The 14,856-nt window shown below is 36.0% G+C and overlaps 1 protein-coding gene across 8 annotated transcripts in view; it reads left to right on the forward strand.

Moving 5' to 3' along the window:
- The window catches only part of SUPT20H (SPT20 homolog, SAGA complex component), a 36,636-nt gene that overhangs the window by 17,254 nt on the left and 4,526 nt on the right, over window positions 1-14,856 (forward strand). For 5 of the 8 annotated variants that reach the window (XM_075727995.1, XM_075727998.1, XM_075728003.1 and 2 more), the window contains 8 exons: window positions 681-838; window positions 3,102-3,134; window positions 5,240-5,357; window positions 7,282-7,390; window positions 7,623-7,784; window positions 9,525-9,837; window positions 10,934-11,088; window positions 13,475-13,530. In XM_075727995.1, coding sequence (XP_075584110.1) covers window positions 681-838; window positions 3,102-3,134; window positions 5,240-5,357; window positions 7,282-7,390; window positions 7,623-7,784; window positions 9,525-9,837; window positions 10,934-11,088; window positions 13,475-13,530 — 1,104 coding nt within the window. Of the gene's footprint in view, window positions 1-680; window positions 839-3,101; window positions 3,135-5,239; window positions 5,358-7,281; window positions 7,391-7,622; window positions 7,785-9,524; window positions 9,838-10,933; window positions 11,093-13,474; window positions 13,531-14,856 lie in introns of all 8 variants that reach the window. The other 3 variants (XM_075728005.1, XM_075727996.1, XM_075728004.1) reach the window with 3 other exon arrangements.

Raw genomic sequence — 14,856 nt, forward strand, 5'->3', positions numbered from 1 at the left:
GTAAAGAAAGCATAGTAAGTTAGAGAGCAGTACTGTGCTCAACAAATTGCTTTCTTAACTCAGATACTCAGACTGATGGAAAAGAGCTTCTGTTAAAATGAAAATGTTAAATTTGGAAACAGATTAAGTAATACTAAATACCTTTTACAAAAAGCTCTTTCTGCAGTGTTTAAGGTGAAACTTAAGATTTTTGACACAAATTACACAATTTGATAAGTAGCCATTTAATATAATTAGCCATAAGTCAATTCATAATGTCTTGCCTCCAAAATTACAAAGAATTAATCTTCATTAACAGCATCTATCATTATGTCTTTGTAGTTTCATATTAGCAAAAAGTAATACCTTTTCCCATAGAACTTAATCTTTGTCTCCAATGTTTTACTCGGGACATTTTTTTGCATTGTCATAATTTACATAAAACTTTCTAGAGGTTTCCCCAGTCTGCTTCTCCATATCTAACATGATTGTTTAGGGTTTGCAATATTTTGTATTTTTAAGAGATGATAAACTCTCTTCTCATCCCTTTAGATAACTTCTCAAATCCCTTTCCTTTTAGATAATGCACCCCTTCTTATAGAGTGTTTCTTACTGTGTTGTGTAGAATTGGCATATTTTACTAGCTGTTTCTTTTACCACTTGTTTAAGACTTACTTAGTTATTTTCTTCTGTCTTTTTAGGAAATAAAAGATGATTATGTGTTTGAATGTGAAGTTGGTAATCAGCTTCAAAAAACAAAACTGACCATTTTTCAGTCTCTTGGCAATCCCTTGTACTATGGTAAAATTCAGACACTCAAAGGTGATGAGGAAAATGACAACCTATTAACTCCATCGCAGTAAGTTACATGTTCTTTTAAACTGTGCTACGATCTGATAGATGAACAAAGACAAACAGTACTTATAATTTTCAGTTATAAAAATACTCTAGAGCTAGAAATCTGATTTAAGAGTTTTGTTTGAAAAGTTCAGGTCATGAACCTAAAATTTTTTTAACAAAAAAAACCCAAACCAGAATGTGTTCAAGCAACCATCATATCTTAAATGTCCTTTTATGTAAAATCTGCATGTTCTTTTACATTAAAGATGCATTGTAAAAAAAAAAAAAAAAAAAACAAAAAAACAAAAAAAAAACCACCAACCAAAACAAAACCCCAACAAACCCAAAAAAAAAAAAAAAAACAACTCCTCTAATTGTGGAGATACCATGAGACATTGTTAGCACTCTTTTCAGTGTTAACTCAGTTTTGATTGTTGTCAAAATTTGCCTGATGCTGCAAAAACGTAAGACTTCATTACATTATGTTTACCCCTATGCAAAGAAATTTAGGCTACATAAGTGATGAAGAAAAACATGAGCTCCTAAGAAGCTTCATCATTTTGAATTGTTTTGAATCTGCTGGTTTTTGGCTGTGGTTCTACAAAGATTCTCTATTCTTGGCTCTTTTTGTTGTGTGTACCAGATTCTTTGTATGGAGGAACCTGTGCAGCAGAACAGACCCTATAAATTTCAGTAAGGCAAGAGCAGTGAGCCCGAGCAAACTTTAGTTCTGTTAATGAAAACTATTTTTATTGTCTAGTGTGTAATTCCTGTCTTATTTTTTATTAAAATCTTAAAATCTTAATAGTCAGGATGATTTATTCCTAGACTGAGCTATTTACTGTTTCCATACTGTCGTGGTTTAACACCATCCAGCGACTAAGCACCACGCAGCTGCTCACTCACTCCCCCCAGTGGGATGGAAGAGAGAATCAGAAGGGTGAAAGTGAGAAAACTCATGGCTTCAGATAAAGCCTGTTTAATAGGTAAAGCAAAAGCCACACACTCAAGCAAAGCAAAACAAGGAATTCATTCACCGCTTCCCATTGGCAGGCAGTGTTCAGCCCTCTCCAGGAGAGCAGGGATCACATGTAACAGTTACTTGGGAAGACAAACACCATCACTCCCAACATCCCCACCTTCCTTCTTCCCCCAGGTTTTTATTGCTGAGCATGATGTCATACGGTATTGGAATATCCCTTTGGTCAGTTGGGGTCAGCTGTCCTGGCTGTGTCCTCTCCCAGCTTCTCATGCACCCTCAGCCTGCTCGCTGGTGGGGTGGTGTGAGAAGCAGAAAAGGCCTTGACTCTGTGTAAGCACTGCTCAGCAATGGCTAAAACGTCCCTGTATTACCAGTGCTGTTTCTAGCACAAATCCAAAACATAGCCCCATACTATGAAGAAAATTAACTCTATCCCAGTCAAAACCAGCACACATGCTTAGTACTGATCTTCCTGGAACAGCAGTGCTACCTGACAGGCTGGGAATTAAAAGGATTTATAGGTGTTAGATGCCTGGGGTTTTTTGGAAACCACTGCTCTAAGACATTACCAGTTGAAGTTCATAAAAATTTGGATACTTCCTCGTTAGAAAACCATCATATGAACTAAAAGGTGTGGAAGACATTTTTGTTGTTCTGCTGCAAAATAAAACAATGCTTTTCTTTTTAGCTAGAGAAACAGATAAAAGGTCTGTAGTGTTTAAAAAAAAAATGACTGAAGTAATAAGTTCACAAGCCATAAGCATTACACAAAAGAGAAATGCTTATTTAGGAGTTCCAGAAAATCATGAGGAATCAGAATATGCATAGTGAAATGAAACAATGTAAACTAAATGTTTGTTAAAATACTACAGGTAGGGCTGGTTTTGACATACCCACAGGACACTTATGTTTATGTTTCAGTGTAAGCTTATTGATATGCTGATTTATACATAACTTTTCCCTTGTACTTTTTACAGTAGCGATTCTGTAGCAGTTACTTGCATTTTTTGAAAGTATAAAATACAAAACTTCCATATTCTGCCTTTTGCTTTGTTGGCAATTTACTCTTTAAGGAGACTATATTAGACCATGTGTGTATATTGCAAATATAGTTATGAAGCCAAATTTGTATTTCAAGTACTAAATACCCAGTCCATTAAATGGATACGGTATCCCTTGTATTTTCAGCAGGTCTGAAAAAAGAGCAGCATTGACATTCATTCAAAGTTTTGTGATTACAAAAACATGTTCTTTTAGTTAAAATTGTGACTGAAAATGTATTATACATTTTACGTTTCAGGTTCCTTATTGGTTCGAAGACTGATGCTGAAAGGTAAATTAATATAATGTATACAACCATTTGGCTTCATGCCAAATAATTAATGCTGTTCCTTTTTGCCATTATGACTGCTAATGTTGTGGTTATAGAAACAGATGCAGAACAGATGAAGAAAATAAGAGGAATTAATCATCATAACAAGAAGTAGGATATAGTGTGCGGTTTCTATATTTAACAAGCAAGGAAGAATAGAGGAAAGCAAATACGTGAATACAGGTGTCCCACTACCTAAATTTCAAGCATGTCGTTACAGTTATTTGCACAATTATTCTTGATTACACCAGCAATAATAAAATTCAGAGAGTCCTTAGCCGGAATTTCATCTTGACATTTTGTATGGTAAATTAGCAATCATAGAAATTGTTTGAACTCTAAGTGTAATCTAGGGCTTGTATATATGCAACTTATTTTTGTGTGTTATGCATTACTCAATTCAGCTTTCTTAGAGAAGCAAGTAACAAAACAGTTTTTCAGTTGTAGAATGATTATGAGTAGTAATTCTGGGATAAGAGGCAGCAAAATAAGTATTTCTTCAAATGTTTGTCAGTGTGCATCACATGAGACACCTGTGTTTCTTTGTGCATATGAGCACAGAACCTTTGCAAAGCAATCTCTGCCAAAACCATTGTAGTTCTGTGCCTTCATATGAGACCTCGAGGTGAGGTACATGCCATAGCTCTTACCCCCGCCCTCTTCTGAGGTGCTTGGCAGGAAGACGAGTCCTTGATTTGGTCAAAAATCAATAATAATGTTTTTTGGTTTAATAGATAGTTTTGATAAAGAAACTCTTTGCTTATATTCTCTCCTGCCTCCATTGTGCTGATAGAGACTTTTGCTGTTTGTGCTGTAAGCTGAACTGGGGGATTGGTTGACTGAAAACTAAAACAACAATAATACAGGGGTCTAGTTTTAACTGGGATTGGTTTCCTGATCCAGTTTGCCTCTGGGTTGCACAAATCATTCAGTCAAAATAAGCAGTTGGGTTTCAGGGACTAGAACAAGAAGAAGCTGTACAGGAGGAAGGAGGGCAGGACCACCTTTTTGAGTACATGGCATTTTATTGCTCTAATTCCACTGTGATTTTAAGGCAGTCTAAAACCTAATTGCTGAAAAAAGTACACTGCACCCTTTCCTCTGCTGTGTATCTTGGGGCCCTTGCTTATGTCTGTATTAGTCACGTAGCAGCATACTGAATCAGTGCTATACCAAAATAAAGTGTAGTTCATTGCATTTAGGTGTAAGCTAATGGAAGTATTCCAGCAGTTTTTCACTGAGATTCAGTCTGCCGGAGTATAAGTGACAACATGTCTTTGGCTTGATTTTTCAAGACTGCAAGGTCTTTGTGAAATGGTATTCCCTCAACTTACATCTCTACTAATTTGAGAGAACTAGTATTTGATTTGGTAGAACAGTATTTTAAACTTGTTTGCGTGATGCTATTGAAGCTTTAAATTCCTGGATACATCACTGCTCATTAGTCTCATAGAACAAGACCTGGCTGTCCTGGTGCTCAAAGAAGGGTGATCGCTTTTGGTGTGATAACTGGTTCTTGGGTGTACATTCAGTATGGACCTCTTAGTTCACCCCTTGCTTTCAGAGTCCTCATCTGACGTAGACCTCAAGTTAAAAGATAATTGACTGTTCTACGGGGAGCATAAGCAGAGGACACAGCTTTATAAAAGATGCTGGACCCATGTGATGGGAATGGGATCGCCATTAACTGACATCCCAAAGAACTGCAGTTACTTTTGGGAAGGGAACTGTTCAGTCTACTGTTTTGCCTATTCTTCAAAAAGAGGGTTTCTTCAATGTGTTTCTTAAACTGTATTTTGCATTAAAAAACCACCAGATTAAAAGTTAAGATGCAATAAATTTAAGAAAAGAGCCCAGAAACATAAAGTAGAAAGATATATAGAGATATAGCTATGTTTTATATATGTGCATCTCTATTTTATATGGATACACACTTACATAATATATACTTACGTATAAAATGAACAATATATGACTATGTAACATGTATGATGATGTGTGTTTACATATACATATCTACAAGTTCAAAGTTGTTAATATATTTATGCGCTCATTATTTGTTTCAGAGTGGTGAACCAGTATCAGGAGTTAGTACAAAATGAAGCTAAATGTCCTGTGAAAATGTTTCATAATTCAGGTGGATCAGTCAATCTTAGTCATCTTTCTCCAGGCAAGGAAATGGAAGTGAGTTTATTGAGCCATACACTTCTTTTATTTGGACTTTATTATTGAATTATTAGAATAATTTTTGCTATCCACATTTAAAAGTAAAATAACCTAGAAATTTCTTTCTGAATTAATTTTTAAATGATTTGTTGTCATAATCATTCAGAGTGAGTATATTGGAAAAGTTAGAGGAAAGCACTTTTGTTTTCAGTGTTCAAATGTTGTGTCTTTTAGCCGTATCTCTTTTTTTTTTTTTTTAGCAGTGTGTAGTGTAGTTAGCTCCAAGGTTTTGTTGTAGCATTTTCCACAGTTCAGATGAACCTTTCACAGAGCAGAGCATTTTACTGTATGTAAAATGCAGCTATGCATTTTATTTTACAGGTCAGAAAACACAGAAGCAGATGTAGTAGCTGAACTTCTTTTCTTTTACCTTTAGAAATTATTAAAGTCACTTTCTCTTTAGTTTGAAGATGAAAACTTAAAAAAAAAAAAACCACAAATGGTAAAACCTTTAAAGTGCATGTGTTTGTATGCACACATCCAGTAGAAATTCCTGTGTTCCCGAAGTCTCGTGCCTGTTGGCATTGCCTTGTGTTTTACTTGCTGTTCCTGGCTTTCTTGGTCAGTACTCTAGTGGTAAACTGTATTTAGGACCCAACTAGTAAATTAATTTTTGTATCCGTTGGGCTATTTCCTTTGCTACATCTTTCCCCTAAATACCTACTTTTTAAATCTATATAAATGTATTAAAACCACAGCATAACTTAGGATGGGAGGATACTTCTGGAAGTAGTCTTGTGCAGCTGTCCAAGTCCCCATGGAAAGCTGGACCAAAGTTACTCAGGTTACTCTACTTAATGATCTAGTCCCCTTTTGAATGAGACATTAGTCTTTACTTTCAGAATGAAGAAAGCAGTTTTTAATAGTAAAAGAGAAAGGTAATCCTCAGAATTTTCCTCAAAAGATTCTTTTTTTTTTTTATAAGCAAGCAATTAGAAACATGTAGAGGGAGTGTCTCTCTTATTACTGAGAATCAGTGGAAGCGAAGCTATCTAAAAAGGCTGATTCTGCACAATGGTGGATGCTCTGATTTGTTAGCCCATGCACATCTAATTTAGGCTCCAGCACTGAAATACTCCATTCAGTATACTGACAGCCTTATTTGCTAGTTTCAGCAGTTTTTGAACTGTATGTTTGTTTAGACACTACTTTCTTTTATGGGATACCTGCTTTATAGGTAAAAATATATAGACTATAAATGTGTTTCACTGTGGAGTCTTTCGATGGTGTCAGCTATTGGAATTATGGATTTAGGGTCTGTTGTGAGTGACTGAGAACTACAGACTTGATTAGCTGAAGTTAATTTATGTTCGAACAACCTAATAAGTAGGCTAAGAACGAACAGAAAGGGAGCACCTTTCCTCTGAAAAGATTAGTGAAGTTCTGGTCCCACTGAACTCAATGAGTCAGTGGGACTTTCCTGAATGTATTTCAGTTCCTACACCCAGAATCAGGAAATCTGATCCTGTTCTCTAAGGAAATGGCAGATGTATACAAATGGTGAATGAATGAAATCATGTAATTTTTCAAGAAAGACTAAATTGTCCTTTTATTTAAAATGCATCTCTCATTCTTGCATTTGTGAAAAGTTACTAAGAAGGATTTCTGAACTGTGGAGAAAAGTGAAACTCCTTAATTTTTTTTTTTTTGCTCGCTTAAAATTTTACCGGCACTTGCAAGCTGCTTCTTGATGGTAAGCATTTTATCTAAAGAGAGTCAGTCATAGGCTATGTTTTAAAAATAAATAAATAAAAATCTGAAATGTTTGAAGGGAATTTTGTCATGGTTTTGAGGAGTCAAATACAAATGAATTGTCTTTTCTATCAAATATGTGGAAACTCACATTATTGCTGTGGTAGTGTTAATTTCTCTTTCCTCCTAGCAGCCAGAAAGTATATCAGGCTCTGTTCAATCTTCAGTATTGGGGAAAGGTGTAAAACACCGACCTCCTCCCATCAAATTACCTTCAAGTTCAGGAAGTAGCTCTTCAGGTAATTATTTATTGACTTCAGCATCTCCTTTCTATGTGTTCTGCCTATTGTAAAATGACATGATATCCCTTTAGTAAAGATTTAATTTAAAAAAAAAATCAATACCCTCTTTGCGAAAATAGCATCATTTTGTTGAATTCTGATTATATTGTTCACAAAACTTGTATCCTAACAAAATTCAAGTTAACATGTACTCAGAGAACAATAATGTATTTTAATTATGCTTTTTCAGGTAATATTTTTAGTCCACAACAGTCAAGTGGCCATCTAAAATCCCCAACTCCTCCTCCTCCTCCTTCTAAGCCTCCTGGTCTTTCTCGGAAACAATCTATGGATCTTAATCAAGTTAGCATGCTCTCTCCAGCTGCCATGTCTCCTGCGAGCTCTTCACAAAGTGAGTCACGACCTAAATTCTCCATTAAATCTTAGGCTTTTGCATAAATGCTTCCTGAGATAAACTTCTTAACCTGTGGAATGATGAAACTTAAGTGTACAGTGTACCCTAAATTGTGTAAGTTGTGCAGCTTCAGGCAGGTCTCTTGTTCACTGTATGTATTTTATGTTTATTGTAACTGTGTTCGTTTTTTCTGTATATATGTATGCACCCTCTGTGTATACGTTTTAATACATTTTATGCAATTAGTATGATCGCATTTATGAAAGGCTGGTAGATGATGTGATGAGATAAAATTCCAAAGTGTAGATTTTTTTTTCCTGCAGTGTAAAAACAGTATGTTAGATCAGTTTGCCTTTACATAATTTAAGCATCTGGTTTTTAAATGTTATAGGAGCTGGTGCAGTTGTATCTCTATGTATGTATATAATCTGATCAGTCCCAAGGTGGTGATACAATAAACGATAAGATGATTTTTTAAAACACTCCTACACTGTTTTACAAATCATTGCTGATTGCAAGTGTGGTGGTGATGCTGATGATGATAGCACCATATTCTCAGGTGTTAAAATGTAAATTTCAATAACAAGTGACATCCTAGTTTAAGTATTTTCATTAACGCTGACAGGATCATTGTAATCATAGCTATAGATCATAAACATTTTTTTAAAAAAATGTATGCGTCTTGAGACATTTCGTGAACAGATTTGTACAAAGAGAAATCATAGCTGCAGTTTTTCAGGTTTTTTATGAGTAATTGTATACTGCACATTCCAGTATCCTGCACAGTATTATAATACACTTTTTGCATTAAATGATTTAAAATCTGGATAGCTCAAAAGGTGTAACTTTTCTGCCTTCTTGTTTTGCACAAAGAAAAAAAGAAAACTTCTAAAAGTTTTCTTCTAACATATTTACTCTTTTTACATTAGTACTATGAATTGTGTAAATCTGCTGCACACAGTTGTTACTTTAAGGCTCTGGTCACAACAGCTGGACATTCACATTTATTTCCTTTCTTTCTGCAGGACATGAAAGCTTAAAAAAAAAAAACACCCTCAAGCTTTTTGAGGTTTTGTTTTGGTTTTCTACTGAAACTCTGCTTACTGCATCCACAATAAATATAGCTATACAGGCTACATTTAAGCAGAAGAAATTACCCAGTAACTTTTAAAGATGCGGTATTATCCTCTGGTTCTTGAACAAATATTTTTAGTTAAACTCCCATTTGCCAAATTTTGATCAAATATCTGATGAAATTTAGATCAACCCCAGGATTATTGAAATAGTGTATGTTCTTTGTTGAATCTGTTGTTTTCCATATGTTTTTAACATGATGCTATTGTGCAGGCAGTGCATATAGACTATATGTTTAACATTTTAGGACAAAAACATTAATTAGGTTAAAATGGTCACTAAGAAATTGTTTTATTTTGATTTAAGTATTTCTGAATGGAGTTGTGACTTAATGTATGATAAATTATGGAAGGACTTAATGGAGGATAGAAATTGGTGTATGGCTTAAGGAATTAAGTGTGGAGAATGGGTTTTCTGTGTGATTATACTGCATCCTTAACAATGAGTGCGTGCTGCAACACTCGTGTCGTGTAGAGATTAACACTTGCAGTCTGAAAAATGGAACAAATTGTCAGTGCTAAATACGATTCCATTAACCTTATTATACAAAAAGGACTGGCCTTTTATAACGAACTAGCACTTTTTATTTTTCTCAATGAGCAGGGTCTGGAACTCCTAAACCATCTACTCCTACTCCAACCAACACCCCTTCATCGACCCCACACCCTCCTGATGCTCAGAGCTCAACTCCTATTACCCCTTCTGCCACCCCTACTCCCCAAGATTCAGGCTTCACCCCTCAGCCCACTTTGTTAACCCCATTTGCTCAGCAGCAAATGTCTCTGAGCCAGGCACTGCCTGTAATGACCATTCCTCTTTCCACCATGGTAACATCCATTACTACAGGAACAACCTCCACCCAGGTCATGGCAAACCCTGCAGGACTTAACTTCATCAATGTAGTGGGCCCTGTGTGGTAAGTTTTTTGGTTTGGTTTTTTTTTTTTCCCTTATGATGGTTTCTTGCCCTGGGTGGGTTGGTTGCTGGAACAGTGGGGTGGGGAGGGGTGGGAGTGGTACAGGACTGTCCAGCATCCATTCGGATAGATATTTTTCAGGATCTGCAGTACAAAAAGATGATTCACTTTATAACTACAAAGTGAAGAGCCACTAGAAATTGTTTGTGTTTCTCAAATGTAAGGCACTTACTATCAGAATATTGAAAAGGTCTGTTAAGAAAATTGTGCTTTCAGCTTTTTGGACGCATATAGTTGAATTTCATAAAGCTTAACCTCAATTTCAGTGGTTTCTGAGGTTTTGCTCTTTCAGTTTGAAAACTTTTTTATTAATCAGGAAGTGGAACACCATATGCAGACCACTCTAAATGAAAAATGGAAAGAGATGTAATATTAAAGTGCCTATGAATGGAAGTTGTATGTGAAATACAAGAAAACAACAAATCTGTTTTCTAACAATTTAATCAAACATTGAGGTTAAATATTCTTTGATCCTTAAAACTCATTTTGTGGTTTAAAAAAATAACAAATGCTGCTGTCAAGAACAGATTGTGTGGTATAATGTGAACTGCTTTTTAGACTAAAAGAAATTCTGCGATCGGTATAAGATGGTCAGTGTAAGACACACAGTGTGCTTCAGTGCAAGTTACCAGACACTTAAATTTCTCATCCAAGGTATTCAGCAGTTGATCACTGTTGATTAGATCTTTTTTATAGTGCAAAAAGAAAACACAAGCCTGTTCCTTAACTTTTTGTTATGATAGTACAACCATTTTGAAGATTCTAGAAATACTGAAAGAACAATGGAAAATAAACCACAAGTGGTTCTTGTATAGATTATACCAAAGAAAAAAAATCGTATATACCAAGAATATGGATTTACGTATTTGTTATACCCTAGGCATAATGATTTTTTTAAGCTGCCTTGATGCTTTAGCCATAATCCTATTTACAGCAAACAACTGATTTACTTGTCATGAGACAGAGGGCAAAAACTTAGTTACTCAGACTTGCTTGTACCAGTTGGGTTTGATGTCTTGTCTTTCCTCTTCTACAGTGGAGCACAGACACTGATGAGTGGTTCAAACCCTATGTTGGGGTGCAACACTGGTGCCATAGCCCCTGCAGGTATAAATCTGAGTGGCATTTTACCATCAGGAGGTCTGGTACCAAGTGCGCTGCCCGCTGCAATGCAGTCTGCCTCCCAAGCAGGTTAGTGTGAATAAGTTGAAAAGCCACCCATCAGATAGGGACAGTGTGAAAACATATTGTGAAAACAATGGATGATGAAAGTGGCCATTGTGTGAACAGATTTTGTGTTTGATGGCTGGAGCTCGGGAACAACATACATATTTTTGCATTCAAAGTGTAGGCTGCTTGTGATTTGTTTGATTTTTGAGGAGCTAGACCGGGGAAACCTACTCTAAACCTGGATTGTTTGGTATGCTTAGTAGGAAGTTTGAGAGAAACTCCAAATTCAAATGCAACGTTGGTAATGATGACTGCCAGAAAAAAAGGCATGACTGAACTTAGAAAGAGGCATCACTTTTTAAATGTGCAGGGCATTTTATTCTGTCTCTGGTACTGCTTTATTCTAGTAGGACAATCAATTAGTTCATTATTGTCTTCAAAATGACTATAAATCTGCATGCCTCTAGTCATTAAAACAGCATTTAAATTCTTAGTTATTTTTTTCTGAAAAAAATAAAGGCAAAAAAAGCTGTAATGTATGATTATGGAAGCAGAAGTATAGAAAGGACTTCAAGATATCCATCCCTTACACTGAGGCAGAGTCAAATCTGTCTAAACCATACTGAACCAATGCTTATCTAAACTGGCTTTAAATACCTTCACTAAAGAAGATTCCAGTCTCCCTCAGTAGCTGTTTGCAGTGGTTCATTATCCATATGAAATGTTTTCTTCTAATTGCAGTGCATCTCCTTAATTGCAAGTTAATTTGTTTTCCTCCTGTTCCTTGCAGACATGCAAAATAGTTGTTCACCCTTTCTCTTTACGTTCTAAGTATCAAACATGCTGTCACATCCCACATTTGTCTTCTCTTTCTGATAGGTCGTATTTTTCAAACCTTTCATAATCCTGTCACTCTCTTCTAGACTGTCCAATTTGCTTACATCCTTCTTAAAAAGTGATAACCAAAACTGGACACAAGCCTGAGCTTGGCTGATTTACCACTGTGGAGCACAGCAGAATAAATGCATCTCATCTTTTCACAACATTCCCGTTAACATTTCCCCAAATGAGGTCTGCCTATTTTTATTTGTATTTTTTTGCAACAGCATTACATTAACATAAAAATGACTTTACTGGTTTAAGCCAAAAATCCATCCAGTTTATATTCTGTCTCTGACAGTCGCCATTAGAGGATACTTAAGAGAGAGTTTTAGATGAGGCAAAAGTGTGAAGTGAAACATCCACTGTATGTAACTGTACCTCTTCTGGCAGTGTACAGCTTTGAGACTCTCTCAGCTGAAGACTATTCACGTGGATCTCTGTGCTTAGTATCCTGTGCTAGAATTCTAGTCTGTGGATTTATCTAACTGGTTTTTTGAACACATCTATATTTTTGGCATCTACAGCATCTTGTGACAGTGAGTTTTATAAATGTAAACTGTGTGAAGAGGTTCTTTTGTGTGTTCTGTAGTTTGTGATAAGGATGATTTGGATATGTTTGTGACTTGCTGTAATTTCTCACGTCCTTTCTTGCTGTATAGACACAAAGCTAGTTAAAACTTTGTACTTGTTCGTTTGTCTTTTTTTAATTCAATGTTACTGATTTTTGGACCCTTTCTTCAATTCCCCAGGATCACTTCTAATTCTAATTCTGTCCTTTCAAGCACTATCAACCTTTACCAGTTTGGCATCACGGATTTTTACATGCTGCGCTGTTGCCCACATAACAGATGGGAGTAATGAGCTGAGCTAGGTCTGTGGCAGACCTCTGGGGGATTCTGTTTGACAGCTGCTGTTTTACTGGAGCATTTGTATCAGCTCTATACCCAACTCACAGCGTACTACATATACGTCTTTTTTTAGCGTAGCTTTGATGAGTGCCATGTGGAATAATGCCAAAAGCTCTACAAGTCAGATACGTCTTGCCAGAAGCCCTTGTAGGGGGTGGGCAGTTGGTAAGATTTTGGGTGGGATTGTTTTCTGTTACTGATTGAGAATCTGAGAGCCTGTTACTTCATGGAGTCCTTGGCCATTTCTGGAACTACTGTACAAAGACTAAAGCTTCATAAAGCCAGAAGACAAATCACTGAAGAATAACTGCTATGATATTCTCCACATTCACCTTTGTGTAAAGGCATTAACAGGTTATAGGTTACGGGGTACAGTGTTCAATAGCAATACAGTTTTCTTTGTTTAGTCAGCTCTCTTTAACTTTGAATCTGGATAACTATGAACTTATCAACATTACAGAAAATGCAGCATTGTATTAGGTATAAAATTTAAACTTGACAGTGTTCCAACTTCCAACTGTTTAGAAATGATCCCAGTGGAAGGGTGTCTTAATTGCAATACACATATATAATTAAGTAAAGACTTCCTACTAATAAAAAGATGTTTTCTTTAACAGGCAGCCCCTTTGGTTTGAAAAATGCATCAAATCTTCGGCCCTTAAATCTTCTACAGGTAATTGATATACTTGGACACAATAATAATGATAATTTCGTAATTTTCTTTAGAGACGTGTTTAGTGCTGCTTACTGCATTGCCCCTCACAGATCTTTGAAGCCAGTTGGTCAGACAAACCATTTATTGCAAATTTTAATTGCTTATTTAAAACACTTAGAATGAGAGAAAAAGCTACTTCAATAAAGATATCAGGTGGAAATTACATTCTTAGCTCACAACAAAGCAGCTAGTTCTCAGTAACAATCTAAAAATGCTGACATTTGAATTCAAGAGATTAATCTTAAAATACAATCTTCTGTTTTCAGGATTTGCCTAAGCTTTTGTTGCAAATCATTCTTCAAACTGAAGTTATGATTATTTTAAAAGCACAAAACAGTACAGTAGAATCACTCAGGGGTTACATGTACAAGGCCTAAAAGCTGAGCTGAACATGCACAGGTAGGTGCAGTAATAGCTTTAAAGAGCTTTGATAAAGTAGGGAGTTTAGAAGGTCTGTAAATGTTTTCTTTCCACTAAGCATACATACAAACATGAGCAAAAGTTGCTTATTATGTCAGAGCTCCATTTAAAAACAAAACAGGAAATGTTTGTGGAACCGGGTGTAGTTCCTGGATCTTGGAAGTCAGCTGCAAGTTACAGGTGCAGCAGCACAGCTTCAATGGTCCACAAAATGTTGCACCGTGCTTCAAAAAATGAATACCGGTAGAAGATGAGCTGTAGCTCTGCTAGTTCCTCCTCCCACTCCTGTACACACTCCAGAAACATGGAAGAGGGCAGGCACAGGAGGCAGTTATGCCAGAGTAGAGCTCTTTCATAAAATATAATGCTTGTATTGGTGTGATTCCATGTTGAAATACATCCTTTCAAGCTACCTCTGCCACTCATATAAGCGAAGAATAATTTGGCTGAAATCAGTGCAATTAAAGCTGGGGAAAGGGAGAGGAATCTAGACTGTGTCACTTCAGCATTTTTTTGCCTCAGACCTTGTGGCCCGTTGATTGGAAACGTCTATTAAAATTTAGTGGATTATTCTGAAAGTGAAAATAATGTAAAGGCTAGTCTTAAAAGCACTGAATATTTCCAGTATCAATACAATCTCTACTATTTTAATTAGAATAATAAAATTGTATTTTTCTGTGGAAGTATCTCACTATAATTTAATGCAGGTTTGTTTTCTGAGCATAAAGCTCTTTCACAAACAGCAGTTGTAAACTGATTCATTTTAAAGGATTTAAAAAAAAAAAAAAAAACCCACCAAACAAAACAAAACCTCCGAGGAGTACGTCATTATCAATGTCATGTTCACCCTAGGACAGTGGGAAA

Source organism: Pelecanus crispus, chromosome 1 (genome assembly GCF_030463565.1).
Source record: "Pelecanus crispus isolate bPelCri1 chromosome 1, bPelCri1.pri, whole genome shotgun sequence".
Taxonomy (NCBI): domain Eukaryota; kingdom Metazoa; phylum Chordata; class Aves; order Pelecaniformes; family Pelecanidae; genus Pelecanus; species Pelecanus crispus.